Here is a 25,694-nt window from a genome sequence, read left to right as displayed (position 1 = left end):
TATAAACTTTAAAACACTATATAAACGAGAATGGTTATTATTTCCAAAGACTTTCTTTTAAAAGACTAGATCAAGGGGAAACTTCCATCAGCATCTAACAATTGCTCCTGATAACGAAAGACGGACCAACATCTTTCTAACTCTGTGAGCTCCTAATATACACAAGTAGGGTCAGTCTCTGAGAAGCCCCGCCCCCTCACGGCTTTCCCCATCCCATCTTCCCTCCTGGGACCAACGTCATCTCGCGAGACTAGCGCTCTTTTCACCCCCGCCCCTTTACCCCTAGCTCCTCAGTTCGCCCTTGCGCAGAAGACCGAGGAGAAGCCGAGAGGGGGCGGGATACAGGAAGGTAGGCGGTCCAAGTGATGGAAGGTGGAGCCGCCGCGGGTTCTCCCTGACGCGAGCTCTCCGCGACCTCCCGACCCCACGCGCCCCGCGGAATTCCATGGGGCGCGAGCCCAGCGGCCCCGACAACCTACCCGGGCGGACTCAGAGATCGCCAGAGCCGCCAGTTCCTCCCCACAGCCCCGGTGCCGGAAGCGGCCCAGAGCGGCCGGGGAGCCTGGGAGAGAAGAGCAGCGCCGCGCCGCTGACACTTTTAGGTAGGGTACCTAGTGATGGCGGCCCGGGGGTCCAGGGGGAGGGGAAGCATCTCTCTCGGACCGAGAACGGCGAGGGCTGCTGGTGCCCGGAGCGGCCGCGAGGGCGCGGAGTGTGGGGTGGGTCGGGGAGGCCGGCGTCCTGCAGCCCCGCAGCTGCCCCTGCATCCATCACCCCCCTGCCTAAGCCTTTTTATCCCTGGTACCTTTTTTTCTTTAGATCTAGGTGGGGTTTGTGGGAGGAACTGCCTTGAAGGCTTTTCCGTGGGGGGCGGTGCAGGGGGGAGGCGGCGGAGAATGCTTTTGTTTTGCTTTTGCTTTTTAAACCACTCCTAGGAGAATACTGGGGCTTTAAAAAGCTTTAAAACCATTGTAAGCGATTGCATTGTTGTCAAAGAGCCTTGGCATATATTGCAATCCCTCTAGGAACTGTGAGTCTCTCCTATCTTGAGGACATACTGCTGCTTAGTCTGGACTGGAGTTTGACAGCCAAATGGCAATTATTCTGTGCTCTAGATAAAGGAGAGACTTGGGCCCCAAACACTCTTTCTTATCTGGAATCAGTTATTGGTGTCCAATTAAACTCATCTGAACTTTTGGGAATATTGCACTTTTTATATACTCCTTTGGAGTTGATGGATTTATTGAAGAGGAAAGAGTAATATGTGGGGGTTTTTTTAAACCCCTGTATTATTTACCTGATGGCTAATGTTATAGTTAAAGGATATACTACATATCAGAGTTGTGACCCCAGTACCATGGCACTTGCTGCGTTCAGCAAGATGGAAATGTTGGATTTGGTTACTTTTTTTCCCTATAGGTGCTGATTAACTTGGCTTGTTACTTTCACTGGAGGTGGTAAAAGCACCAGTATAGAATGGTGAAAGACTGGAGACTTTTTTTATGCTAATAATAATAAAAACTTTGCAGTATCAGTATAGATAACTTTGGTTACAGCCAGTGGAAGAATAAAAATAGCCAAAGTGGAAATAAAGTCGTTTAGTATTGTTTTAAATCAATGGTTGCTTCAGAAACCTCATTAAAGATCATATTTTTACATGTTACATCGAAATCTTAAATTTTAGGTGCAAGATCACTTTTCTTGGTTAATCCACTGTAATTAATACAAGCAACTGAAACATGATGTTTGTCAAACCTTTCCGAAGAATTACAAACTGCTTAGTACTTGTGCTTTTAAAAGTGATTTTTCTTCCCTCCTTTCTATTTTCTTTTGTGGGGGAAAAATGATTAACAAGTATTTTATCTTAATATAATGGCTTCCATTTAGTTTAGACTTTATTTTAGTCGTTAAAGGTGAGGTGTTTTTGAATGGAGTAGAAATAAAATACATTGTTTACACTGGCACCTCACAAATGACAATGAATTGTCACCCTATCTCAAAGGAGATTAGACCACAACTCAGAGTACTCTGCTTAGTACTCTACCTTCTATATAGTCCCTTCATCCCCCCAAAAAACTCAAAGGTCTTTTCTCTCATTTAATTTCCCAACATTTCTGAAAAGTAGAGCAAAAGTAAATATTCTTTTTTATATATGTATTGGTGTACGAGTGAATAAACAAATATTTAAATGATTGGGACAAGATTAAACAGTCAGGAAAACATATTTAGCTCATTCAGTAGTTTTGTTTTTCTGTGGATAAAGTGTTAAGTTCAGTTGATATCAGGGCTGAAGATTTACATTATTTCAAAAGAAAATCTGATGTTTCCTGACCTGAAGCTTAGATTCAAACCTCACCGTGGTTTGATTTTTCTGAGTTTCCTTCCTAAAAGTACTTCAATGGCATACATGTATTGTATTCTTTTAAGACTGACTAGTTAAAATATAATTATTTGAGAATCTGTCATTTTAAAATATATTTTGAGGCACACTGCAGCATCATATAAGTAGAATATGTAATCATTTCTCTAATCCAAAACAGATATTATGGAGGGATGAAAACTTAAATTGGTAGGATCTGTCCTTTCTATCCATGGGTTTTGTATTTGGTCTGAGGTATCTAAAAAACCTAATATGCCTCTTGGATCAGTTGTAGAATTGACTTCATGATTCAGGCCTACTTTCAGGTGATCTTCAGAATCTTCCTAAGACAATACAACCTTTCTTGAGCTAAATTGCCCAGCATTCAAACTCAGCATCACTCTGATGGGCTGGCCACTTTGTTCAAATGCCAAATGTATGTTTGCCCAGAAGACTATTTTACAGAGAACTCACATAAGGCAAGTGCTCACACAAAAGTCAGAAGTGATATAAGGACACTCTCAAGGTCTCTGTGAAAAACTTTGGAATCTATTGGGAGACACTAGCAAAGGACTACCCAGCATGGCATGCTCACATCAAAGAAGATGCTGTGCTCTCTGAGTAAAGCAGAATTGCAGTAAATCAAAAGAAATGTGAGATGTGCAAATTTAGAGACAACTCTACTCCAAGTGTTCATGTGAACTACTTGTACCCAACCTGTGGTAGAGCCTTCCAAGCTCATGTTGGTCTAATCAGCCACAGTTGCACACTGTACCATGAATCCAACATAGTGGTGTCTTTTGTTGTGTTCAAGAACAAAGGACAACAACCAGACAACCAGATATAAGATTTTCCAGGGAAAGCACCACCTGCTGGGAGAGGGGCTCTCAGGAAAGATGCTGTAGAAAGTGGTATTTGAATGGATCCTTGAAGAGAACTAGGCAGAAGAGGCAGAGGTAAGAGAGTATTCTTGCTTATTTTATTTTAGTCAGTAAGTCAACAAGCTTAAGTGCTTACTATGTTCCAGGTACTGTGCTATGTTCCAGGCACTTACTATGTTCCAGGCACTGGAGTACAGAAGAAGGCAAAAACATGGTTCTTGATTTTAAGGAACCAACCATATTTATATTCTAATGGAGGAGACAACATGCAAACATGTTGTTATATTTAAGATATAAATAGTGTAAATGAGAGGTAATCTAAGGGAATGGGATGGAGGTAGAGGAGGGGAATTGATCAGGAGAGCATTCCAGGTATGGGGTACCACAAGTGAAAAGGCAAGAGGTAAGGAGATAGAGTGCTATGTACAAGGGAAAGTGAGGAGAATAATGTCAACAACATCTCATTTTATATGGAGGGAAGTAAAGTGTAAAAAAGCCAGAAAGGTAGGAAGGATTCATATTGTGAAGGGCTATATAGGCCAAACAGGATTTGATACTTGATCAGGGTGGGAAGGAGGCAATCATAGGAAGCCTTGGAGTTTATTGATTAGGTCAGTCTTGCACTTTAGGAAGATTACTTTGACAGCTGAGTGTATAATGAAGGTGAAATCCAGACTGTATAAGATCTAGAAGAGAATGAGATGAGAGGAATTAGAGGCATCAATTGTAGGGCTTTCTCAAGGTGTTTACCTAAAAAAGGAAGGAGAGAAATAGAATGAAAGCTAACAGGGATGGTAGGATCAAGTGACGGTTTTTGTTGTTGTTGTTTTTGTTCTTTTATACAATAAAGGAGACATAGGCATGTTGTAAACAGCAGGGAAGCGGCCAGTACTTAAGGAGAAATTGAAGATGTTAGTGAGAGTTGTTGATTTGATGTTATGGCAGTAAGAGTGTTTGTGAAGGGGTTTGCCTTGCCAAGGATAAGGGCCATTTTATGTAGAAGCAAAGTGAAAAAGGAGATAGTAAGGGAAGATGCCAGTGATTTTTGAGATGAGGGGGTGAAAAAGAGGGAACTCATCAAGTGGTCTTAGTTTTTTCAATGAGAGTGTGAAGTTAGGTTCTCAGCTGAGAGGGTGGGGTAAGGGGTGTCACCGGAGGCTTGAGGAGGGATGAAAAGGTTTGGAATAGCTGCTGTGGTGTAGTGTTTTCATACGGGCTCCAAAGAAGGACTCCTAGTCCGGGCTATATTAAAGTTGTAGAAACACTGTGGATCATTGACGATTTCTGTACATTGATCTGTCATCTACCCTTTACTCAGTGAATGCTTGCAGACAACTTCTGAAAAGTTACTCAACTTTTTCTGATATGAAGGAGTTGGGAATCTTTAGGCTTGATAGGGGTTAAGGGGTGGGTGGGGGGTGGAATAACTGTCTTCAAATTTTTGAATGATTGTCATGTAGAAAAAGGTTCAGACTTGTTCAGTTTGACCCAAAAAAGCAGAAATAAAAACAAGAACTAATTTGCAAAGAAGCAAATATCAGCTCAACATAAGGAAAAACTTTCTAACAATTAGAACTATTCAGAAGTGGAATGAACTGTCTTAAATGGTAATGTGTTCTTCCTTGAAGATCCTCAAGTCTTGACTATAACCATTTGTCAGAAATATTGTAGGAAAAAAGAAAGTAAGACTTAACATTGCTTGATTACTGATTAAATAGGGAGATCAAGGTAAAGAGAGTCAAAACTAACTCCAGTGTCTTAAGCTAACATTTCTGAAAGAATGCTGCAGATCCTTCTTTTTGTTATATGCCCTTCACTTTTCACTGATGAGGTTTAAATGTAGATAAGTGCCCCCATATAAATGGTATATAATTTGAGGTTGCAGCTTAAAATACTTGCCTTTTGGTGACATTTTCATCCCCTTCTCTAATTTCTAGTAATTGCAAAATAATACTATATTAATTGTCATTCTTTCATATTTGAAAGTCTTTTTCCTGACTGCTATTTAAAATGGTTAAATTTACTACTACATGTATTGGAGTCTGAAGCACTGGGGTTTTTTTCTGACAGCAATATATAGTGATATATGTACGTATGAATATGTTATGTACCCTTTTCGCCCAATAGACTGTAAGATCTTGAAGTCAGTAAATATTTCAATTTTGCCTTTGTGTTCCTGAGTGGAGACATTTAATAAATGCTTGTTCATTATTTCCTGCATTATGGTATTCAGATTATTTTATTTGTCATGTTCTTCTGGGAGACCAATTAATCAATGAGTATTTCTCCCCCTTTTTTTAAATATAGGATGTCCCAAAAGTTTGAGTGCAGTTTTAAGTAAAACTTTAAAAACTGCATTAGGGGCAGCTAGGTGGTGCGATGGATAAAGCACCGGCCATGGATTCAGGAGGACCTGAGTTCAAATCCGGCCTAAGACACTAAACACTCACTAGCTGTGTGACGCTGGGCAAGTCACTTAACCCTCATTGCTCTGCCCCCAAAAAACAAAAACAAACTGTATTCAGACTTTTGGGATGCTCTGTACATTTTTGATATATTTTAAAATGTTTCAAATTTCCTAAATTTCTTCTCAATAACAGAGAACTGTCCCACATAACACAGAACATATTTTAATAGACCAAGGGTTTCCTCTTCATGGGAGATATAGTAGTCTTTGGGATGAGTACCTGTCCTGAATGGCTTCCAGGGGGACAGTGTGGGTCCCAGCTGGTTTTCTAGTCCCCTTTTTGTCAGGCTCTATCATTACGCTGCTTTAGCCCTTCACTCTAACACCTTTTTCTTTCAACCTGTATATTTCCTTTGTCCTTCATCTGTCTTTCATGTGCCTAGGCATAATCAAGAATCAGTCTCAATACCTCAGATATTGAAACTGCAGGGAGCTACACTCTCAGGCTCTACTCTCCCCCCCCACACACACACACACAGTCTCAGTCAAAATGTGCAGAGCCCTATGGCTTCCTCCTTTCCTTCTCTTTCATATGGCCACGCAGAATCTGTATATGGTCTTCTTTCAGAGTCTGGGTTGAGATGGGGTTTCGGTAGAGTCACTTTAGTTGCAAGGGATCCCTTTACTTGGGCAAGATCCTCCAGTCATAAGCCTTTGAGTTCGGTTCCACTTGTGGCAGCTGGAAAAGCGTCCTGGGGCAGGTGACCCCATAGTTGAATGAAAGCCAGAAATTCTTAGAGATATAGGCAAAGAGGTGTTGCAGTCTAGATATGGGGAAGAACCAATGCAAAGGTGTGGAGATGAGAGGAACAGCAAGTAGATCAATATGGTTGGATTATAGAGTGTGTGGAGGGAGAGCAATGTATAAAAAGTTTGGAAAAGACCGTGTTATGAAGAACTTTATATGCCAAACAATGGAGTTAACATTTTCTTAGAGGCAATATGAATCTCCTAGAGTTTTTTGAGTTGAGGAATAGACTTGTGCCTTAGGAAAATCACTATGGAAGCTAAGTAGAGAATAGATTAGAGGGTAAAGAGACTTGAGGCAGCAAGAGTAGTCAAAGGATAACACTGAGTTTAAGAACCTCAGTGACTAGAAGGATGATGGTACTCTCAAAAATAATAGGGAAATTAGGGAAAGGGTGCAGTTGGTGGAAAAGAATGCTGTTTGAGATGTGTTGTTTGATATTTCTACAGAACAGCCAATGTAAGATGTCCAACATGTAGTTGGTTATGTGGAATTGAAGTTTAGGGGAGAAATTAGGGCTGAATATATCAACTTGAGAATCATCTGCATAGGGATTATATTTGAATGTATGGAAGCTGATGAGATCACCAAGTGAGACAGTATAGAGGAAAAGAAGAAAGGGCACAGGACAGAGCCCTAGGAGATAACCCTTGATGAAGATCCAGCAAAGGAGACTGAAAAGAAATTGTCAGATATGTGTAGCAGAACCAGGAGTGAATAGTGTCATGAAAACCTAGAGAGGGAAGAGTATTCAAAATAGGATAATCAACAGTGTGAAAGGCTGTAGAGAGATCAAAGATTAACACTGTGAAAAGGCCATTAGATTTGTCATTTAAGAAATCACTGGTAACTTTAGAGAAAGCATTTTATGTTGAATGATGACTTCTGAAGCCAGATTGCAGAGGACTGAGAAACCAATTATAGGGAAAAGAAATGGTAGCGGTGTAAATGACTTTCTTAAGTTTAGCCAAGTAAGATCAAGCTAAGTTAGACTAGATAGCCCTTGAAGTCCCTTCTATCTTGACAGTAAGAGTCCTTGTGTAGTGTAAAGTGGGTAGCCACTGCACACTATGAATATTAATGACCATAACTTGAAAAAATAGAATGCATTCCATGAAAGAACATTTGAAAACCAATACATGAGGATTAAATTTAGGTTATTTGAGTGGCATTTGAAACTTTACATAAGTTACATGGTCAGATTGAAGATGTTCATTTAAAGGCTAATTGCTAGAGTTATTAAAAGTCTAAATTTAAGAGGCTAATTTACTAATTAGGAGATATCATATTTGGGAATTAGCAGAACTTTCCCAGAACAAGGAATATCTAGTGGAAATGGTGGCTAGAATCTAGTGAGAGTTTTTTAAGGATAAGGGAGAGTTAAGCATGTTTGCAGGTATCAGGGAAGGAATTCATAGGGAAAAATTTTTTTTAATAATGAGAGCGGAGTTGGCGATGGGAGTGGTTTTCTAAAGGTGACAGGAAGCTGTAGGACCAAGAGTACAAGTAGAGAAGGCTACTTCTCCATACATTGAAGTAAGCTCCTTCAGGTCAGGGATTTTGTTCACTTTTTCTATTGATCCCTGCTGTTTAGCACAGTGCCTAGCTATTGGCAGTTTGTCTCTTTGTGTTAGTATCTCCAGTTCTCCTTGTTTGTAACTCCTACTTTGTGGATTTGTATTTGAGCATCTGAGGCCATGGCTTTTATTACTAACTCCTTGCTTGAATTTTGTCTCTTATTCTTCTGAATTTGTACCTATTCTGTGATAGATATATGTAAGCAGTTTTCTCCCTCTCCCTTCCATGTTAGTTTAAAGCTCTTTTGATTAATTTGCAAGCCATTAGGCAAACATAGATACATACCTATATGACTCTCTTTCCAAATGTGTGTAGATAGATAGATAGATATAGATATATAAAGATATATGTGTGTATATAAAAAGATATATAGAGAGATGTTTATAAATAAAAATTTAGACATATTAGCTATAGACAGAAAACAAAAGCTATTTCTATAAAAAGGGAAGTAAACATCCACTCACAATGATGATAATTTTAGATCTTAAATATAATAACCATTTACTTAACAATAAGACAAAAGAAATAACACTACCACCACTGGCACTCACATATCAAACTAAATATTGTAATGATATATGCATTATAATCCATGTATAAACGTGGATTACTCTCCCACCTCTGCACCTAGTATCTTTGGGGAAGATTGAATATAGACCCACAACAACCTAGCCGTGAAGCATATGATGAAGAAAAACCAATATACTCAGGATAACTAGCTAGAGACTGCTGGCTTTGATTTCATTAGTCCATTCAAGAACACCTGCATTCTTGTTTGAAGTCTCTTCTCTGCTAACAGCTTGTCTACTAATCTTACTGTTCTTCTCTAGACAATTCTTTTCTTCTAGTCTCAAACTGATAAAGCCTTTACAAGCTCTTTCAGCTTATAGTTACCTTTAACTGAATATTAGAAAACTGTTATACTTGGTTATGGCTGAGAATTGCAAAGGTCATCAGGCTGACTCTCTCTGGCACATAAAGACAAACCCAGCTATTCACTCACCAGGATGTTGTGCTGCTGTGCAATCAAATGGTAGTAAACAGCTCACAGAAAAACAGTTCAAGTTGACTCTCAGATCAAGGCAAACAAGCCTAGCTTCTGCACTGTCTAGTTAAACCTCCTGGGGCAGCTAGGTGGTGCAGTGGATGAAGCACCGGCCCTGGATTCAGTAGGACCTGAGTTCAAATTCGGCCTCAGACACTTGACACTTACTAGCTGTGTGACCCTGGACAAGTCACTTAACCCCAATTGCCTTGCAAAAAACAAAACAAAACAAAACCTCCTGCATAACTCTTCCCTTTTCAGATTATTTATTGCAAACCAGAACAGGTAAGCAAAAAACAACAGGTCCTTACTTCTGAGAGGTATTTACCTCTTCTAAGCTCTCGGTGACATAGAAAGGAAATAACTGGAAGTTGACTGTCTTCAGCCAATCAGGAACTAAAAGCATAAGCCTCCTTGTTAGTTGACTGTTCTCCATGGTGGTTTCTTCAAACAGCTCCTACAGAATTATACTTTTTTGATCTTCTGCTGAGTCTTAGCACAATGCCAGGTTCTAGAGTCTCTTCACATCAGCTTTAGCTTTCTTTACCCTCAGTGGCTTGAATCAAAGTTTCCTGGAACTATAACTCAGCTTTAACATTTTTGCTTTTAATTTAGTTTTAATTTATGGAATAAAACAAGCATTTCCATAACATAGTACAATAAAAAAGATGATTGTACGTGGAACTGTTAATCTGCTATGTGCAACTTGCTATTCCATTCAAATATACAACAGTTATCATTTACATTCCTTTCTTTTCCTCCTCCTCCCCCACCATGGCCACCATTAGATACAAATAGGTGTGTGTATGTGTGTATGTATGTATTATCTGTGTGTGTAAAATTATTCTCTACATACTTGTATTTATCATTTCTTTCTCTGAATGTAGATAGTCTCTTCATATGTCCTTTATAGTTAATTTGGGTATTTGTAATAGAAAAAATAACTTATTCACTCAAAGTTGTTCTTAAAACAATATTGCTGTTAATACATACAGTGTTCTCTTGGTTCTCTTCATTTCATGCTTCATTATTTGGAGAGCAACCTGGAATTACGCGCAAAGAGTTATTAAACTACTTATACCCTTTGACCCAGAAATACCACTACTTGGTCTATTTCCAAAGATGATTAGGAAAAAAGGAAGAGAACTTATATGTTCTAAAATGTTTATAGTGGTGACAAAGAACTGAAAAATGCAGGGATGCCCTTTGGGCAATGGATGACGAGGTTATGGTATGTGATTGTGATAGAATACTACTGTGCTGTAAGAAATGATAACTTCAATGATTTTTAAAAAACATGGAAAGATTTGCACAAAATATTGAAGAGCAAAATGAACTGAACCTTTCACTTTTGAGGTGACATCTCATTAAATTTACCCTATGAAATCAATATTCCATATTTAACTGTCACTTGGTTTTCGAAATTGTGATGATTTCTAGTTTTTAAAATTTTACCAGCCTTAAAATAATTGCATGTAAAAGATCCAAGGGACCACAGTGTCCTGCAAATCTAGTTATTTTATTGGTTCTTAACATGGCCCAACATCTCATTTTGATTCCTTGTTGAAACTGTGCTTCTTCACAATCATATTTTTCCAGTTTTTAATAAATAATAGTTCTTTCTCTGCTCTTTTATGCAAACTGTTCATATACAAGTGAAGTGTCACCCTACATCATTTATAAGGTGACTTAAACCTTTATAGTTATGCCAGAATTAATTTTCTGGCCCAAATCCCCAAACATCCATATAAAAACTGTTTCTTTACATACATATTTTAGCAGTTTTTAATTAAACCAGAGTTTTCCTACTTCGGGCATCAAACTTTATATATGAAAGAAGCACTATTTTACATTCCTTGCCAATTGATTTAACATTGATTTTTGTCAAACGTTCTTCTTCTTCCTCCTTTAACAAGGAACTGCTTCATATAATAAAAAAGGAAAGTATCTGAAACATAGATCTGATCATATCACTCTTAAGATTTTAAAATCTTCAGTGGTTTCAAATTGCCTCCTGAATAAAATTCATATTCCTTTACCCTTGCATTCAAAACTTTCCCCAGTTACTCATCCTCCCCTTCTGGCCATATCTTATATTATTCTTCTCCACACTCCACATACACTATTCTTCTACCAAAATGGACTGCTCTCTGTTCCCTAAGCATTCCCTGCAATCTCCTTTTTCTTTGTTGTGTTTATTTTTAAATCTGGCCACCCTCCCCATCTGACTTCCCACTGGAACTCAGACTTTGCCCCTGGACTATGGGCTCTGATAAGTAAACTTTTGCCTCTTTATCAGAACCCCCCCCCCCTTCAGATGCCATAAGGCTTGCATCTTCCTCACCACCCCCACTTTTACCTCCTTTTTATTTGTTGTCTCCTCTCTTTAGACTGAGAATTGTCCTGCTTGGGGATATTTTTTGTCTCCAGCAGTTATAGTCGTCATTGTTATTGTTGTTTTTCCTTAATTTTTGAAGAGGACCAGTGACATCACTGGGCAATGTCTTGATTTCTGGATGAATTGGATTTAAGTGAAGTAGAGTTGCACGAAGCTGTCAGCCTCACTCTCTCTCCAGAATCATCCAAGGCAGGAGGAGGACTGTCGATTGCCCAGGATGCAATGGATGACCTTGACATCTTCTATGCCTGACTAAGCTTTAAGCACTCCACAGCTCCTGCTTCAGCTACCTTCATGGCCGTTAGAACAAATTGTTCTCTTCTGGCCATTCTGCTGGGGGAGATTTTTCACATGCTTGGGGTAGATACTCTACAAACTCACAGATGAGTTTGTGGCCTGTTGGTTACCCTCCACCTGGTTTAGCCTGTCTGCTGAAATGGTTTACCAGGGTATGGGCACTGTACATGCTACAGCTTCTAGAATTGAGAGTTGAGTGCCTGGTGGACACCAAAGGTGGATGAACAGTCCTGAAAAGGGCTCTGCAAGCCTTCAGGCCAGAGATGTTAGTCCTCCTTGAATACCTATATACCCAGCAGCTAGTACAGTGCTTGGCATATAACAGGCACTAATAATTGCTTTTTGATTCATTCATTTTGTTCTCTGTGCCTGTAAAATCTTCCCTCTCCCTAGACTGATTAAATTCAACCTTTAAAGTCCTATTCAGATGCCACCTTCTCTTTGTCAGTTAACTTACTTTTTTCCTCTGTGATCTCATGTTATACTTTGTTCAGATTCTGCCTCTTATACATATTGGCTGTGTGACCCTAGTCGAGTGATGATTTGCGTTAGTCTGGTAGTTCCTCATCAGTAGCATACTACTATAATGAAATTTCAGGTGTGGTTTAAAAGACAGAGACAGGGACAGAAAGAGAGTGTGAGAATATTATTAGAGAGCATGGATCCCAGCATCTGGAAGTTACCTCACAATTCATGGATTGCCTTCAAGTCATGTCAGTCAATGGACTTGAATGCTACTAGCCAATTAGCTCGGAGCTGTATGTGGATCACCCCTCTTTCTGTCCCGCAGAGAGCTTCCGCTCGAAGAGACTCAGGATTGGTCTCTTTCGTTCCAGAACAAGCTCGTGGTGGTAGAAGAAGCAGGGCAGGGTAGACAGATTTTCTCTCTCTCTCTCTCCCATGTAGATCTGGTTTAGGGCTTTTCCATTCTTTCAGAGATGTGTGCTCTCTCTTTATAAATTTTTGATATACTTTAATAAATGCTTAAAAGCCTAAACTGTTGCTGAATTTATAAGTATACCTTAGCTAGTTCTCTCCCCATATGGGGTGGGGTGGGGGTGCATATAAGGACACACACACATTAGTTTTGTTTTTTTTACTTTTTGTGGGGCAGTGAGGGTTAAGTGACTTGCCCAAGGTCACATAGCTAGTAAATGTCAAGTGTCTGAGGCTGGATTTGAACTCAGGTCCTCCTGAATCCAAGGCCAGTGCTTTATCCACTGCGCCACCTAAGCTGCCACACACATATTAGATTTTAAATCTTCACAAGAGACAGACATAGACAGACGGAAACACACCAACCCGTGTAGTCTTCTAAGGCACCTACCTGCTCCTTGCTTTATACTCTGAATTATCTGTGAATGTTTTATTCTCCGAGTTCATTGGATCATAGACTCAGAGCTAAAAGGATCCTTAGCTCTCATCTAATCTAATCTTTATTTTGTACAGATGAGCAGGCTGCAGGTGAGAGGGGTTGCCCAGATAGTAAGTGTCAGAGAAGCTTAGGTCATCTGACTCCAACACCAGGGCTCTCTCCACTGCACCTACCATACTGCTTTATTAGATTGTAAGTTAAAGGAGGAAAGATAAGTACCATCTTAATTAGGAATTTGTATGTCCCTGATACCTAATACTATGCCATGTGTGCAGTAGGTGTTAAAAGGGAAATTCCTTGTTTCAGCTTTTACCTTGATTAATTAGGCAAAATTCTGGAAAAAGAATTAGAAGAGTTTATTAAAAACACCATGTTGATGGGCAGATCACTGGAGATCAGCAAGGGTTTCAAGATGGAGCTTGCTTTTATTGCTAACATTCATAACGAAATAAAGACACTTCAGATAGGTCCATGCCAGTCAAATGGGATGAGCCACTGCATCTTCCCCAATTGCCTGTACATGATGTTTAACAGGTAGGAGATTATGCTAACAGGTAGGGTTATGTGATGGATAGCAGGTTATATAAAAGCTGCAGACTGGGTGATGCCTCCCCCAACACTGACTGACAAACAAGGCTGGGAAGAATGAGTTACAAGTCAGTATAACTTTCAATATAGGCATTGTAGGGTCAAATCTAGACACCAGAGTTTGAGGGAAACTTAAGAGGTTGAACAAATAGCCATCACCCAGAGTATGCATGCCTAAGCAGTCCACATGAGACTATGATTAAGGGAGTATAAAGGTTGTGGAAATGGCCTTTTATACACAGAAATAAAGAAACAAGGGATTGGATAGAGCACCGGCCCTGAAGTCAGAAGTACCTGAGTTCAAATCTGGCCCCAGACACTTGACACTTACTAGCTATGTGACCCTGGGCAAGTCACTTAACCTCAACTGCCTCAAAAAAAAAAAGAAGAAGAAGAAGAAGCAAGGGACTTTCCAGAGGTGGCTTCAGGCTATCTCATGGGTATCAGAAAGGCATACAATTTAAACATTCCATGGTTTTAAGGAGAAGTTGCCACATCTGTTAGTAAGAGCTTTGGCGCAGCTAGGTTGCGCAGTGGATAGAGCACCAGCCGTGGATTCAGGAGGACCTGAGTTCAAATCTAGCCTTAGACCCTTGACACTTCCTAGCTGTGTGACTCTGGGCAAGTCACTTAACCCCAATTGCCTCAACAAAAACAAACCCCCCCCCCAAAAAAGTAAGAGCTTTGGCTATTCAGAAGGGTGCAGGACTCTGAAGTAGATAAGGACCAGGGACAAGATGGAAGGATTTCACAAAATGGAGTCATTTTAGTTACTTTGATACCTATAGCACTTAAATGTTGGTTAATTTTTTTTTATCTCATTACTTCCTAATCGCTTCATTTCTTACCTAGTTATCCCTTCTAGCAAGAAGGTAAGTTTTGGGGTTTTTGTTTAGTTTTTATAAATTTAATGTTGAGTTAGGGGAAAATTTGGGATGCCTTTTTAAGACTGAAATGAAATATTTTGGGAACTGAAGTTTGGTAGTTTTTTGGTTTGTTTTTAAGTGATGGGAAAAGGAATGGCCCATTACCATAAACAAGCTTTTCATAAGTCTTTGAGAAAATTACCTTCTTTACAAGTTGTTCTTATTTGGTAAAGATTTTGTTATTTTAATCAAAAAGATTTGACTAAATTTATATATTAAAATACATTGAATGAAGAGATGATATCTTTTAAAAATGAAATTAAGGGGTGAGAGAATAATGCACTGGGAGAAGGGGAAAGGAAGAGGGAATGGGGTAAAGTATCTCACATAAAAGAAACAAGAAAAGGCTTACACAGTGGAGGGGAAGATGGGGGAGGTGCTGGGGAGTAAGTGAACCTTATTTTCATCAGAATTGGCTCAAAGAGGGTATAACATACACACTCAATTGGGTATAGAAATCTTTCTTACTTTGAGGCAGCTAGGTGGTACAGTGGATAAAGCACCAGCCCTGGATTCAGGAGGACCTGAGTTCAAATCAGGCCTCAAATACTTGATACTTACTAACCGTATGACCCTGGGCAAGTCACTTAACCCTCATTGCCCTGCAAAAACCAAAAAAAGAAGAAAAAAAGAAAAGAAATCTGTCTTGCACTGCAGGAAAGTAGATGGGAGGGGCAGTCAGAAGCAAAACACTTGAGAAGGGACAGGGTGAAAAGAGGTAGAGAATAGAGTAAATGTCATGGAGAGAGAATAGGATGGAGGGAAATACAATTAGCAATAATAACTAAAAAAATTTTGAAGCAAGTTTATCTGATAAAGGCCTCATTTCTCAAACATAGAGGAGTGAGTCAGATTTATTTATTACTCCCCAGTCGATAAATAATAAATGTTCAAAAGATATGAACAGTTTTCAGATGAAATAATCAAAGTTATCTATAGTCATATGAAAAAATGATCTGGCTCACTATTGCTTAGAAAGATGCAAGTCAAAACAATTTTGGAGTACTACCTTATACATACTATTGGATTGAATAATAGGACAGCAGAGGAAAATGACAAATGCTGTAGGGGATATGGGGAAAATGAGACATTGATGCACTGTTGGTAGAGTTGTACACTGATTCAAACATTCTGTAGAGCAATCTGGAACTGTGGACAAAGGGCTATAAAACCATGCATACTCTTTAACCTAATAATACCACTACTAGATCAGTAACCAAAAAGAGATAAAAAACAAAAAGTTAAAAGACCTATATGTACAAAAAATATGGCAACTCTTTTCTGGTGCAAAGAATTCAGAATTGAGAGGATGCCCATCAATTGAGGAATGGCTAAACAAATTGTGGGATGAGATTATGATGGAACACTATAGTACTATAAGAAATGATGAGCAATATGCTCTCAGAAAAACCTGGAAAGATTTACATGAGCTGATGCAAAGTGAAATGTACAGTATACAAATTAACAGCAATATTGCAAAATGATCAGCTGTGAATGACTTTGCTATTCTCAGCAATACAAGACAACTTTGAAGGATTTATGATGAAAAATGCAGTCCATCTCCAGAGAAAGAATTGATGGTGTCTGAATGCAGGTTGAAGCATAATTTTTTTAGTTTACTTTCCTTGAGGTTTTTTTTGTCTGTTTTGTTTCACAACCCGATATGGAAATGTTTTGCATAATTACACATGTATGACTTACATTGAATAGCTTGCCTTCTTGGGTGGGGGGAAGAAAGAAGAGGATTTGAAGCACAAAGTTTTTTAAATGAACATTAGAAAGTTGTTTTTGCATGTAATTAGGGAAAATGAAATTCTAAATAAATTTTTAAAATACATTGAAATCTTAAAAAGTATTTACTATATTTGTTACATTTTATATATTTTCTAGTAGTATTTCTGACTTTTAAAAAAAACCTCTTTCTTATATTCCAAAAGAGCCTATAGTGATTATGAGCTTGGATAACAAGTTGTTCTTGCCTTTTTTATCTGACAGCATAATCATAATCTAAATGTTTTGGTAGAACGAGACTACCATTAACTATTATGTTTGTTTTCTAGGTTTTGTGTTGCTCACCTAAGGAGGCTTCAGGATGAGCAGTCGGCGGAAGCGTGCCCCTCCAGTCAGGATGGATGAGGACAAGCAGCAACAACTCCGTTGGAATATGCACGAAGACCGAAAAAATGAAGTGATTATCCTTGATGATGATGATGATGAACCTATCCCAGGCCCAAGTTCCTCATCTATTCCTTTAATTGTTATAGATGATGATAGTCAAGAGGAAGAAGAAGAACACAACACCAAAAGAAGATGTTCAAAGTCAGTGAGTTCATTAACAGATGAAGAGGAAACTGCCTGTACTTTGCCGTCTTTATTTGTAAAATTAAATGTCGTCATTTCCCCTTATCACCCAACTAGTTCTTGGAAAGCATTTTTAGGTGAGCTTACTCTCCAGCTTCTTGCTGAGGAGGTTTTAATTGAAAGTTTTCATGAAAGAAAGTTTACTTTAATGACAGCAGATTCAAGTGATCAGTTGCAGATCTCTGTTCATCCGAACTGTAAAGAGGTGGAAGACCAACAAAAAGGACTTGAAGAACCTGACAGTGTTTCAGAAAAGAGTATTTTGGTGGAATCATCCTTCAGTAATGAGATGTTAGAAGATCTGAGGTGGCTGCAAAAGAAGAGAATAGTAGAACTTTACCACAGACCTGAAGGGATCCAAACCATTAAGGTGCTTATTAATGGTGGCTTACTTTAATTTATCTTAACTTAGCAATAAGTTTTTATGGGTCAAAAAAGGTTATGAAAATCTTGCATAAACTTCTGCATATTTCATAGCATGTTATTGCTGGAAAGGATCTTAGAGGTAATATCTAATCAAGATAAAGAAAAATGGATGAAGAAAGTGAAGCACACAAGGTTAAGAAACTTAATTACCTAAGGTCACACAGAGAAATAACAGGTCAATCAACATTTATTAAGTGACTACTATGTGGCAGGCACTGTCCTAAGCTCTGGAGATACAAAAAGAAGCCGAAGACAAGGAGCTCACACTCCAGCAGGGGAGAGAACAAGCAGACACATATGTACAAACAGGCTATGTATAATATAAATAGGAACTAATTAACAGAGGGAAGGCTTCCTGGACAATAGATGGGATTTTAGTTGGAACTTGAAGTAAACCAGAGAAGCCACAGGGGAAGTGAAGAGTAGGAGCATTCTGGGCAAAGAGAATGCAGAGCATTCAAGTCTAGAACGCAGTTCTCCTCATTTCTGATTCATTGTTCTTTCTTCTACCTTATCAAAATGTCTATACAAGCATTCACCTTCTTGAAATAGAATATAATATGTTTGGGATTTGGGGGGTAGTATTAAAGACTTATGGGATATCTTCACTAAGGTTCATATTCTCTTTGGGCTCTCCAAAACAAGAGGATTATAAAATTCCAAATAATTGTCACTAATCCTGGCCAGTGATACCTTGTTACTTCCTGTAAAGACAAGTCAAAGTCAAAACCCACTAAGTTCTTAACAAGAACAATGCACAGATATTTGGATAGATCTTATTTTTTTAAAATTAGAAAGTAGTAAAATGGTATCCACCATCCATTAATCATTATTTTGCCTCTAAAAGTAGAAGAATTTATTCCTGTAACAGGAGTTTGTCCTCTCTGGATTTGAATTTTTTAAATCTTTTTTTATGTGCTTTTAAAAGTAAAATTATTTTACTTAATGGTTTCTAAACATTTATAAGGAAAATTAGTGGTTTGTAAACACAATGATCCCTTTGGTTCTTGGCTTTGTCATTCATTTTACTGAGTTTAGTTTTTTTCCTCTGTGTCTAGTCTTCCTCATCTCTATAATAACTATATCAATTGCCTATTGTTATTACAGTGATGATCACATTCTACAACATTTTCCAGTATACAAGCACTTTGCCCACAACAACCGTGTAAGATAGATAGCACAAGTATTATCTCCATTTACAGCAGACAGATTTGAGCCTGAAAGATTATTTAACTTGCCCAAGATCATATGACTGTTGAGTATTAGAACAATACTTAAAACCTTAACTCCTCTGTTCTACTCTGCAGCCTCTTATAACTGTTGTACCGGATTTGCAAGAGTATTTTCACCTTCATATATTTCTCCACATGTACTTTGAGAAGAAAATTAAGAAAGATGTTTTCCTTGCATTAATTACCATATCTCTTACCCCATTTTTTCTTTAATGGTCAGATAGCCTTGATTTAAAGAAGCAACGAACTGCTGTGCTTCTGGCTGGGATAGAGAGGAGAAGAATTAATCAGTACTTCTGCCTCCTTTTGTTGACTTTTTCATTTTTCTTTGTGAGACTTTCTGGCATAGTTAATCAAACAGTCACTTCAAAGTGAGCAGTCCGGATCACTTTTCAGGGAAAGGTGATAAACACAGTGATGAGGTTCTAGGTTAAAGCAGAGGCAGCAAATGAGATCAGTTACATTTAAAATAATTTTTTATTTATTTAAAGTTTTTAGTTCCAAATTCTATCCCTCTCTCATTTCCTCCCTCTTCCCTCCCTGAGGTGGTAAGCAATCACATATAGGTTATACATGTGCAATTATGTAAAACATTTTAAAAATATTTTTTTATTTAAAGTTTTGATAAGTTGTACTTCATGAGAGATCTTCTAATTTAACATTGAGTCATTACTCTGAGCTTTTGAGGTATAGCCATTCAATCAGCTATGAACCTATATAATTATTTTTAAATTTTATTTTTGTAGAGCAGTGAGGGTTAAGTGACTTGCCCAGGGTCACACATCTACTAAGTGTCAAGTGTCTGAGGCCAGATTTGAACTCAGGTCCTCCTGAATCCAGGGCCAGTGTTTTATCCACTGTGCCACCTAGCTGTCCAGTTACATGAAAAATAAAGAGAAGTAGGGAGAAATTCTCTATTTCAGGTTGGGTAGATTACCAGCAGAAAATAAAATGCCCAACAGCTTTAAAAAGTAGCATCTAATGATGCTTCTCACTGCTTCTAACCCAGTCTAGATAGATTTCTGAATGGTAAGTCAATTAGCTTTCTAATATGATGATCTAACATCCATCTTTCTTTGGTCATGAAGGGTTGTTGACATCCCAGTGTACTAACATTCTGTAATAAATGTTGTCTCAGTCATGTCCAACTCTTTGTGCCCCCTCCCCCTTCCCCCTTTGGGGTTTTCTTGGCAAAGATAACTGAAGTAGTTTGCTGTTTCTTTCTCCAGTTCATTTTACACCTGAGGAAGTGAGGCAAACGGTTAAGTGACTTGCTCAAGGTCACACAGCTAGTAAGTGTCTGAAACCAGATTTGAAGTCAGGAAGATGAGTCTTCCAGACTCCAGGCCCAGCACTTTATCCACTGTGCCACCTAGCTGCCCCTCTGTAATAAATAATAACATTGAAATGAGACCATCATAGCCTCTTCTTTTAATTTCCTATTCATTTTTTGTGTATTCCTCCTGGAATTCTCAAAAACATAAAATAGTAGCCTTGATTCAAAATTGAGGAATTGCTGAAAGAAAAAAGTTAGAAAATTTAGATTATAGGGGACAGCTAGGTGGTGCAGTGGGTAGAGCACCAGCCCTGGAATCAGGAGGACCTGAGTTCAAATCTGGTCTCAGACACTTGACACTTACTAGCTGTGTGACCCTGGGTAAGTCACTTAACCCCAATTGCCTCTCCAAAAAAAAAAAAAAAGAAGAAGAAAAGAAAATTTAGATTATAATTTATCACTAATTTCTGTGTAATTCTGGATGAGTTATGCTTATTTAGTAATTGGTGTAAGAGCTTTGTTGTTGTATTGAGAGTTTTAAAGATTAATGAAAAGTTCCAAGGACCAGAGTAGATATTCACATGTTTTCCTATCACCCCATATTTCCCATGTTAGTGGGAAAATATCTACATGCATATACATTGATATTTACTACTGTGAGAATTGGAATGACACCCCCTGCTGGGAGGGACATTGTGAGCTCTGGCCTGAAAAGAAACCATGTGACTTTGACATCTGGAAGTGATGTCTGCTGCCTGTGGGTCCTGTCAATCAGTGTTACCAGCCAATTAGCATGGAGCTCTGTGTGTGTGTGTGTGTGTGTGTGTGTGTGTGTGTGTGTGTGTGTGTGTGTGTGTGTGTGTGGATGGCCGTGTTTCCTGTTTCACAGGTAGCTTCTGGGAGAAGCCGCTAGGAGTGGGCCTCTCATTTCAGGACCTCAGCTTGGTGGGAGGACAGATGCTGGGCTCTCTTAGATAGTTAGATAAGGTTTGCTTTTTATCTCTCTCTCTCTCTCTCTCTTCACTAACTTCTAGTGCACTTTAATAAATATTTAAAAGTCTAAACTCTTGCTAAAGCTTCTAATTTAAGGCAACCACTCATTAGATTTTAGACATCACAGCTAGAATTTTAGGCCCTTACACTATAAAAAGACTATATTACATATTAGTATATAAACAATAGGCATTATATCTAACATAATTGTAAAAAGCAGTGTTGAGATATCCATTGAAAAATGATTTTTTAAAAAGGTCATGTTCACCTAATACTTTTTCTTTGGTTCCCTTAATATCCTTTTAAATATTGGTATATTCCAAACTTTTTATATTATTGGTGAATATATTTCTGTAGGTTGGAATATATCTCTTGGAAACTGGCTTAGCCAAGCCTGATTTTCTCAGTGATGGAAGTGGAAGAATAAAAAAGGCCAATCAGCTGATCCAGAAACTAATGGAAAAGTTTTACAACTTTATAATTCCAGGTAATTTCTGTCTAAAAGTCCTATATTTGAAATATTACTACTTGCCAGCATTTTAGTTTTGTAAGAACTATGTCAAGCAAAACTTTAGTAATAATAGTTTAATAACTAACTATATTGAATCACTTTAGGGAAAATTAATGATAGTAAATGACCCCATCGAAATAACTTACATTATGTTTGCTAGTAATATTTGCTTACTGGAAAGTAACTTGGAAATAGGAAGAAGGGTAAAGACTCATTTGTGACCTCTTGTTTAAATATAAGCTTTAGTTTAAAGCACTTTGGGGTAATAGGCTTTTATTAAATAAAGTCTATCTTTTATCTTAATTAACAAGCACTTATTAGATATCTGCTATGAGTGAGGCATTTTAATAAGTGCTGGAGGAATATATAGAACAAATGAAATTATCCTTACTCTCAAGGAGTTTGCATTTTTATTGGGGGAAATAATAGGTACATGCATACACACACACAAACCTAAAATACATACATACATACATACATACATACAAACATACATATTTGTATGTTTGTATGTATATGTTACACACACTAAATTTCAAATAAATACAAACTAGTTAGAGATGATACTACTAAGCAGTTGAGAGGGGTTTGGGGTTAGGAAAAGTGTTGTGTAAAATTTGGTTCTTGGGCTGTCTTTGGATTCTGTGAGCAGAGATGAGGAAAGTGCATTCCGTATAGGAAGGGATGGTGGTACAAAGGCATGGAGATGGGTGATGGAAAACCATGTATGAGGAATAAGGAGAAGACCAGTTTGGCTGGCCTGTAGAGAGAAGTTGGGCCTTTATGAAGGACTTTAAAAGCCAAGGTGGATTATGTCTGATCTTCAAGGCAATAGAGTCACTAGAGTTTATCTTTGAGGCAATAGAGAGTTATTGGTGTAGAGTGACATGGTCAAATCTATATTTAAAGAAGATCATGCTGGCAGCTTGGTAGAGGATGAATTGGGGTTGGGAGAAGAGACTTTGAGGCAAGAAGATCACATTGGAGGCTATTACACAATAGTCTCCTTAGCATTTATGTAGCACATTAAAGTTTGCAAAATATTTTACATATATTAACTCATTTGATCCTCACAACATTACTGTTATCCCCATTTTATAGATTATTATTATCTACATTTTACAGATGATGGAACTGAGGCAGACAGAAATTGAGTCACTTGCCCCGGGTCACATAACTAGTGAGTGTCTGAGGTGGGATTTGAAATACGGTCCTATTCTCTATTGACTGCACCACCTGGCTGCTAAGAGGTGATGATGGCCTGAACTACAGCACTGGCTCTCAGTAGAAAAGGGGTCTGCTATGAGGGGTTGTTATGAAAGTAGAAACGGCAAGATCTGGCAACTGACTAGATTTGTGGGATGAAGGGAGAGTCAGGAGTCAAGGTTAACAGTAACAAGACAAACCTGGTAGAGTGGAAGAATGGTGGTGCCTTTAACAGAAGTATAGAAGTTTGGTATAGGGGAGGTGATATAGGGCTGGATATACAGATCTGTGAATTATCTGCATATTTGATAATAATTAAACCAGAGGAAGTTGATGAAGTCACTGACTTAAGAGGGAAGGAAAAGGACTTAGGATAGGGGCTTGGAAGACACTCAGTTCAGGGTATCAATGATCCAGCAAAGGAAACAGAAAAGGAACAGCTATACAGATAGGAGAGCTAAGAGAAAATAGTGTCATGAAAATTCTGAGAAGAGAGAGTATCTAGAACAGGGTAGTCAATAGCATTAATTGAAGCAGAAAGGTTCAGAATGGTGACTGAAAGAAAACCATCAGATTTGTCCATTGAGATTATTAGTAACTTTTGAGACATTAGGTTAAGTTGAGTGACGAGGTTTAGAAGTCAGACGTAGAAGGTTGTAGAGTGAGTGAGAGAAAAGAAAGTGGTATTGATAAGTGATAACTTTTTCTAGGAATTTTTAAGTGAGGAGAGACATAAGATGACAACTTGAGGGAAGAGTAGAGCTTAGTAAAGAACAGATTTGGGTATGTTTGAAGGCAGCAGGGAAAGAACCAGTAGAGAATGAAGATTAGAGAGAGGGAAGGAGTTAATGAGCAACCTCCTGAGGATAATTAAGGAGAGTATTGGTCTAAGAAATTACTTAGGGATGGAGGGATTGGAGGTTTTCGGTGATAGATTAAATAGAGGTGAGGCATACAAGAGGAATGTAATGATAGCAAGCTTTGGTCAGGTAGGAATATCAGTTTTTGAACAAGGGAGTAGAATATCTGTGACAAATGGTAAATTCCCAGGTGTGACCACCCCGATCATGGCCGAGATCAAATGAAGATGTAGGACATGATATTTGAGAAAATTAGGGGCAGCTAGGTGGCACAGTGGATAGAGCACCAGCCCTGGAGTCAGTAGGACCTGAGTGAGTTCAAATCCAGCCACAGACACTTAACACTTACTAGCTGTGTGACCCTAGGCAAGTCACTTAACCCCAATTGCCCCCCCAACACACACACACACACACACACACACACACACACACACACACACACACAGAAAGAAAGAAAGAAAATTGAGGAATTAGAAGATTAGGTTCTTTGAGGAAGCATCAACATGAATGTCTCACAATATAAGGCTAGAAATTGGGGATGCAAGAAAAACAATGAGCTAAGTGCTGAACTCCTTGAGAAAGGAGGGATAATGGCCTAAGAGTCAGCAGATAACAATCACCATGATCTTTATAGGGTGAAAAATTTTAATAGTAAATTCAAAAAATGTTTCTGAGTGATGTTAGAGAAAGGGGAGTCTAGAAGTGGCAGTGAGAAGCAGATTTTTTTGGCTTCTCCTCCAGGACCAGTGTGTGCTGTGGGGATTGTTTTTATTTTTTTTTTAGTGAGGCAATTGGGGTTAAGTGACTTGCCCAGGGTCACACAGCTAGTAAGTGTCTGAGCCCGGATTTGAACTCAGGTACTCCTGATTCCAGGGCCGGTGCTCTATCCACTGCGCCATCTAGCTGCCCCAATGCTGTGGGGATTGAAAGGAAGGCTAGGAAGTGCTAGAGAGAAGATCCAGGGATGTAGTGTTGTTTGGTAGAAGTCCCGATTCACTGATAGCATATCTATGGAAAGAAAAAGAGAGGAAGAGGTCAAGAATGAAGGGAATGTGCTCATTATGGAATGGGAGTTCTTTAGGGCAAAATGAAAGGGTTGGGAAGAATTGGAGGAAGAGTATGGCATAGGTGTGGAAGGATTGAAGAGAATGGGAATGAGAGAACAAGATATGGAAGCTGACATAATTTACTTCCAGGTAGCTAATAATTAAGCAATACAGTACTAGGAGTAATAATATGTAATAGGAGTTTGCTAGCAATACATATAGTCGTCAGCAGCAGATGGATTGTCATGCTCACAGTCTCCACGGAGTGGTGCTGCAGTGCAGTGCCAAGAGACAGTAGACCTTGGTCATAGCCTGCTTCTCCTGGTGGAATTAGCTGTATTGTAGGGGTAGAGAGTGCAGGCTCTAAGACACTGTCTTGTAAGATTATAAATTAGACTTCCCTGTACTATATTTCCAATTTAGGGGAGGGCCAAGGAATAATCATTGATATAATACCTACTATGTACTGAACACTGTGCTAAGTGCTTCTTACAAATATTATTTCCTTATGACCATAGCCTGTACCTGGTTTAATTTAATCCAGTAGTTGATTTCCAAACCCAGTACTGTTGCCATGCCCTGTTTCTCCTGTCATTGCTGTACACTGTATACATTTACTTCTTTCAAAAAGAATTATTAATTTTTATTATCATTTATTGTCATTCTTTCCCACTGCTTCCCACTGAACAATATTTATTAAAAAGAAAAAGAAAACCCTCGTCCAAAAATGTATCTCATTCTTCATTTAAAAATCTATCACCTCTCTGACAGGAGATGGCTAGCATGTTTCATCTTTAGTCTTTTGGACCAGAGGTGTCAAATTGGTGTGTGCATTCTGAACCAGATTAAAACATATTTGGAAATATTTAGCAAAATGAATAAAAATACACTAAAATAATGATACTGTTAATTTGTGATTTTCTAAGTAATATGCCATCTGCAGGGATCCCTTTCTCTTGGGTTTGACACCCTTGGATCTGCATTTCTGGCTTTATCATTGCATTGATCAGAGTTCTAAAGACTTTCAAAATTGTTTTTCTTTGTAATCCTGTCATATAAATTGTTCTCCTAATTCTGTTCACTTCTCTCTAATTAAAAATCTTCTCCATTTCCTACGAGAC

At 38.5% G+C, this 25,694-nt stretch overlaps 1 protein-coding gene across 2 annotated transcripts in view; it reads left to right on the top strand.

Moving 5' to 3' along the window:
* Positions 1–353: 353 nt before the first annotated feature.
* The window catches only part of SHPRH (SNF2 histone linker PHD RING helicase), a 117,507-nt gene continuing 92,166 nt past the window's right edge, over positions 354–25,694 (top strand). Inside the window, exons 1-3 of one of the 2 annotated variants that reach the window (XM_044002820.1) lie at positions 354–602; positions 16,723–17,393; positions 21,308–21,437. In XM_044002820.1, the coding sequence (XP_043858755.1) occupies positions 16,755–17,393; positions 21,308–21,437 (769 nt within the window). In that variant the 5' untranslated portion in view covers positions 354–602; positions 16,723–16,754. Of the gene's footprint in view, positions 603–16,722; positions 17,394–21,307; positions 21,438–25,694 lie in introns of those variants that run through there. The other variant, XM_044002821.1, reaches the window with a different exon arrangement.

The sequence above is a fragment of the Dromiciops gliroides genome, chromosome 4 (genome assembly GCF_019393635.1).
Source record: "Dromiciops gliroides isolate mDroGli1 chromosome 4, mDroGli1.pri, whole genome shotgun sequence".
Classification (NCBI taxonomy): domain Eukaryota; kingdom Metazoa; phylum Chordata; class Mammalia; order Microbiotheria; family Microbiotheriidae; genus Dromiciops; species Dromiciops gliroides.
Note: the sequence above shows the minus strand (reverse complement) of the source record. Positions and strands in the feature narration are given on the sequence as shown.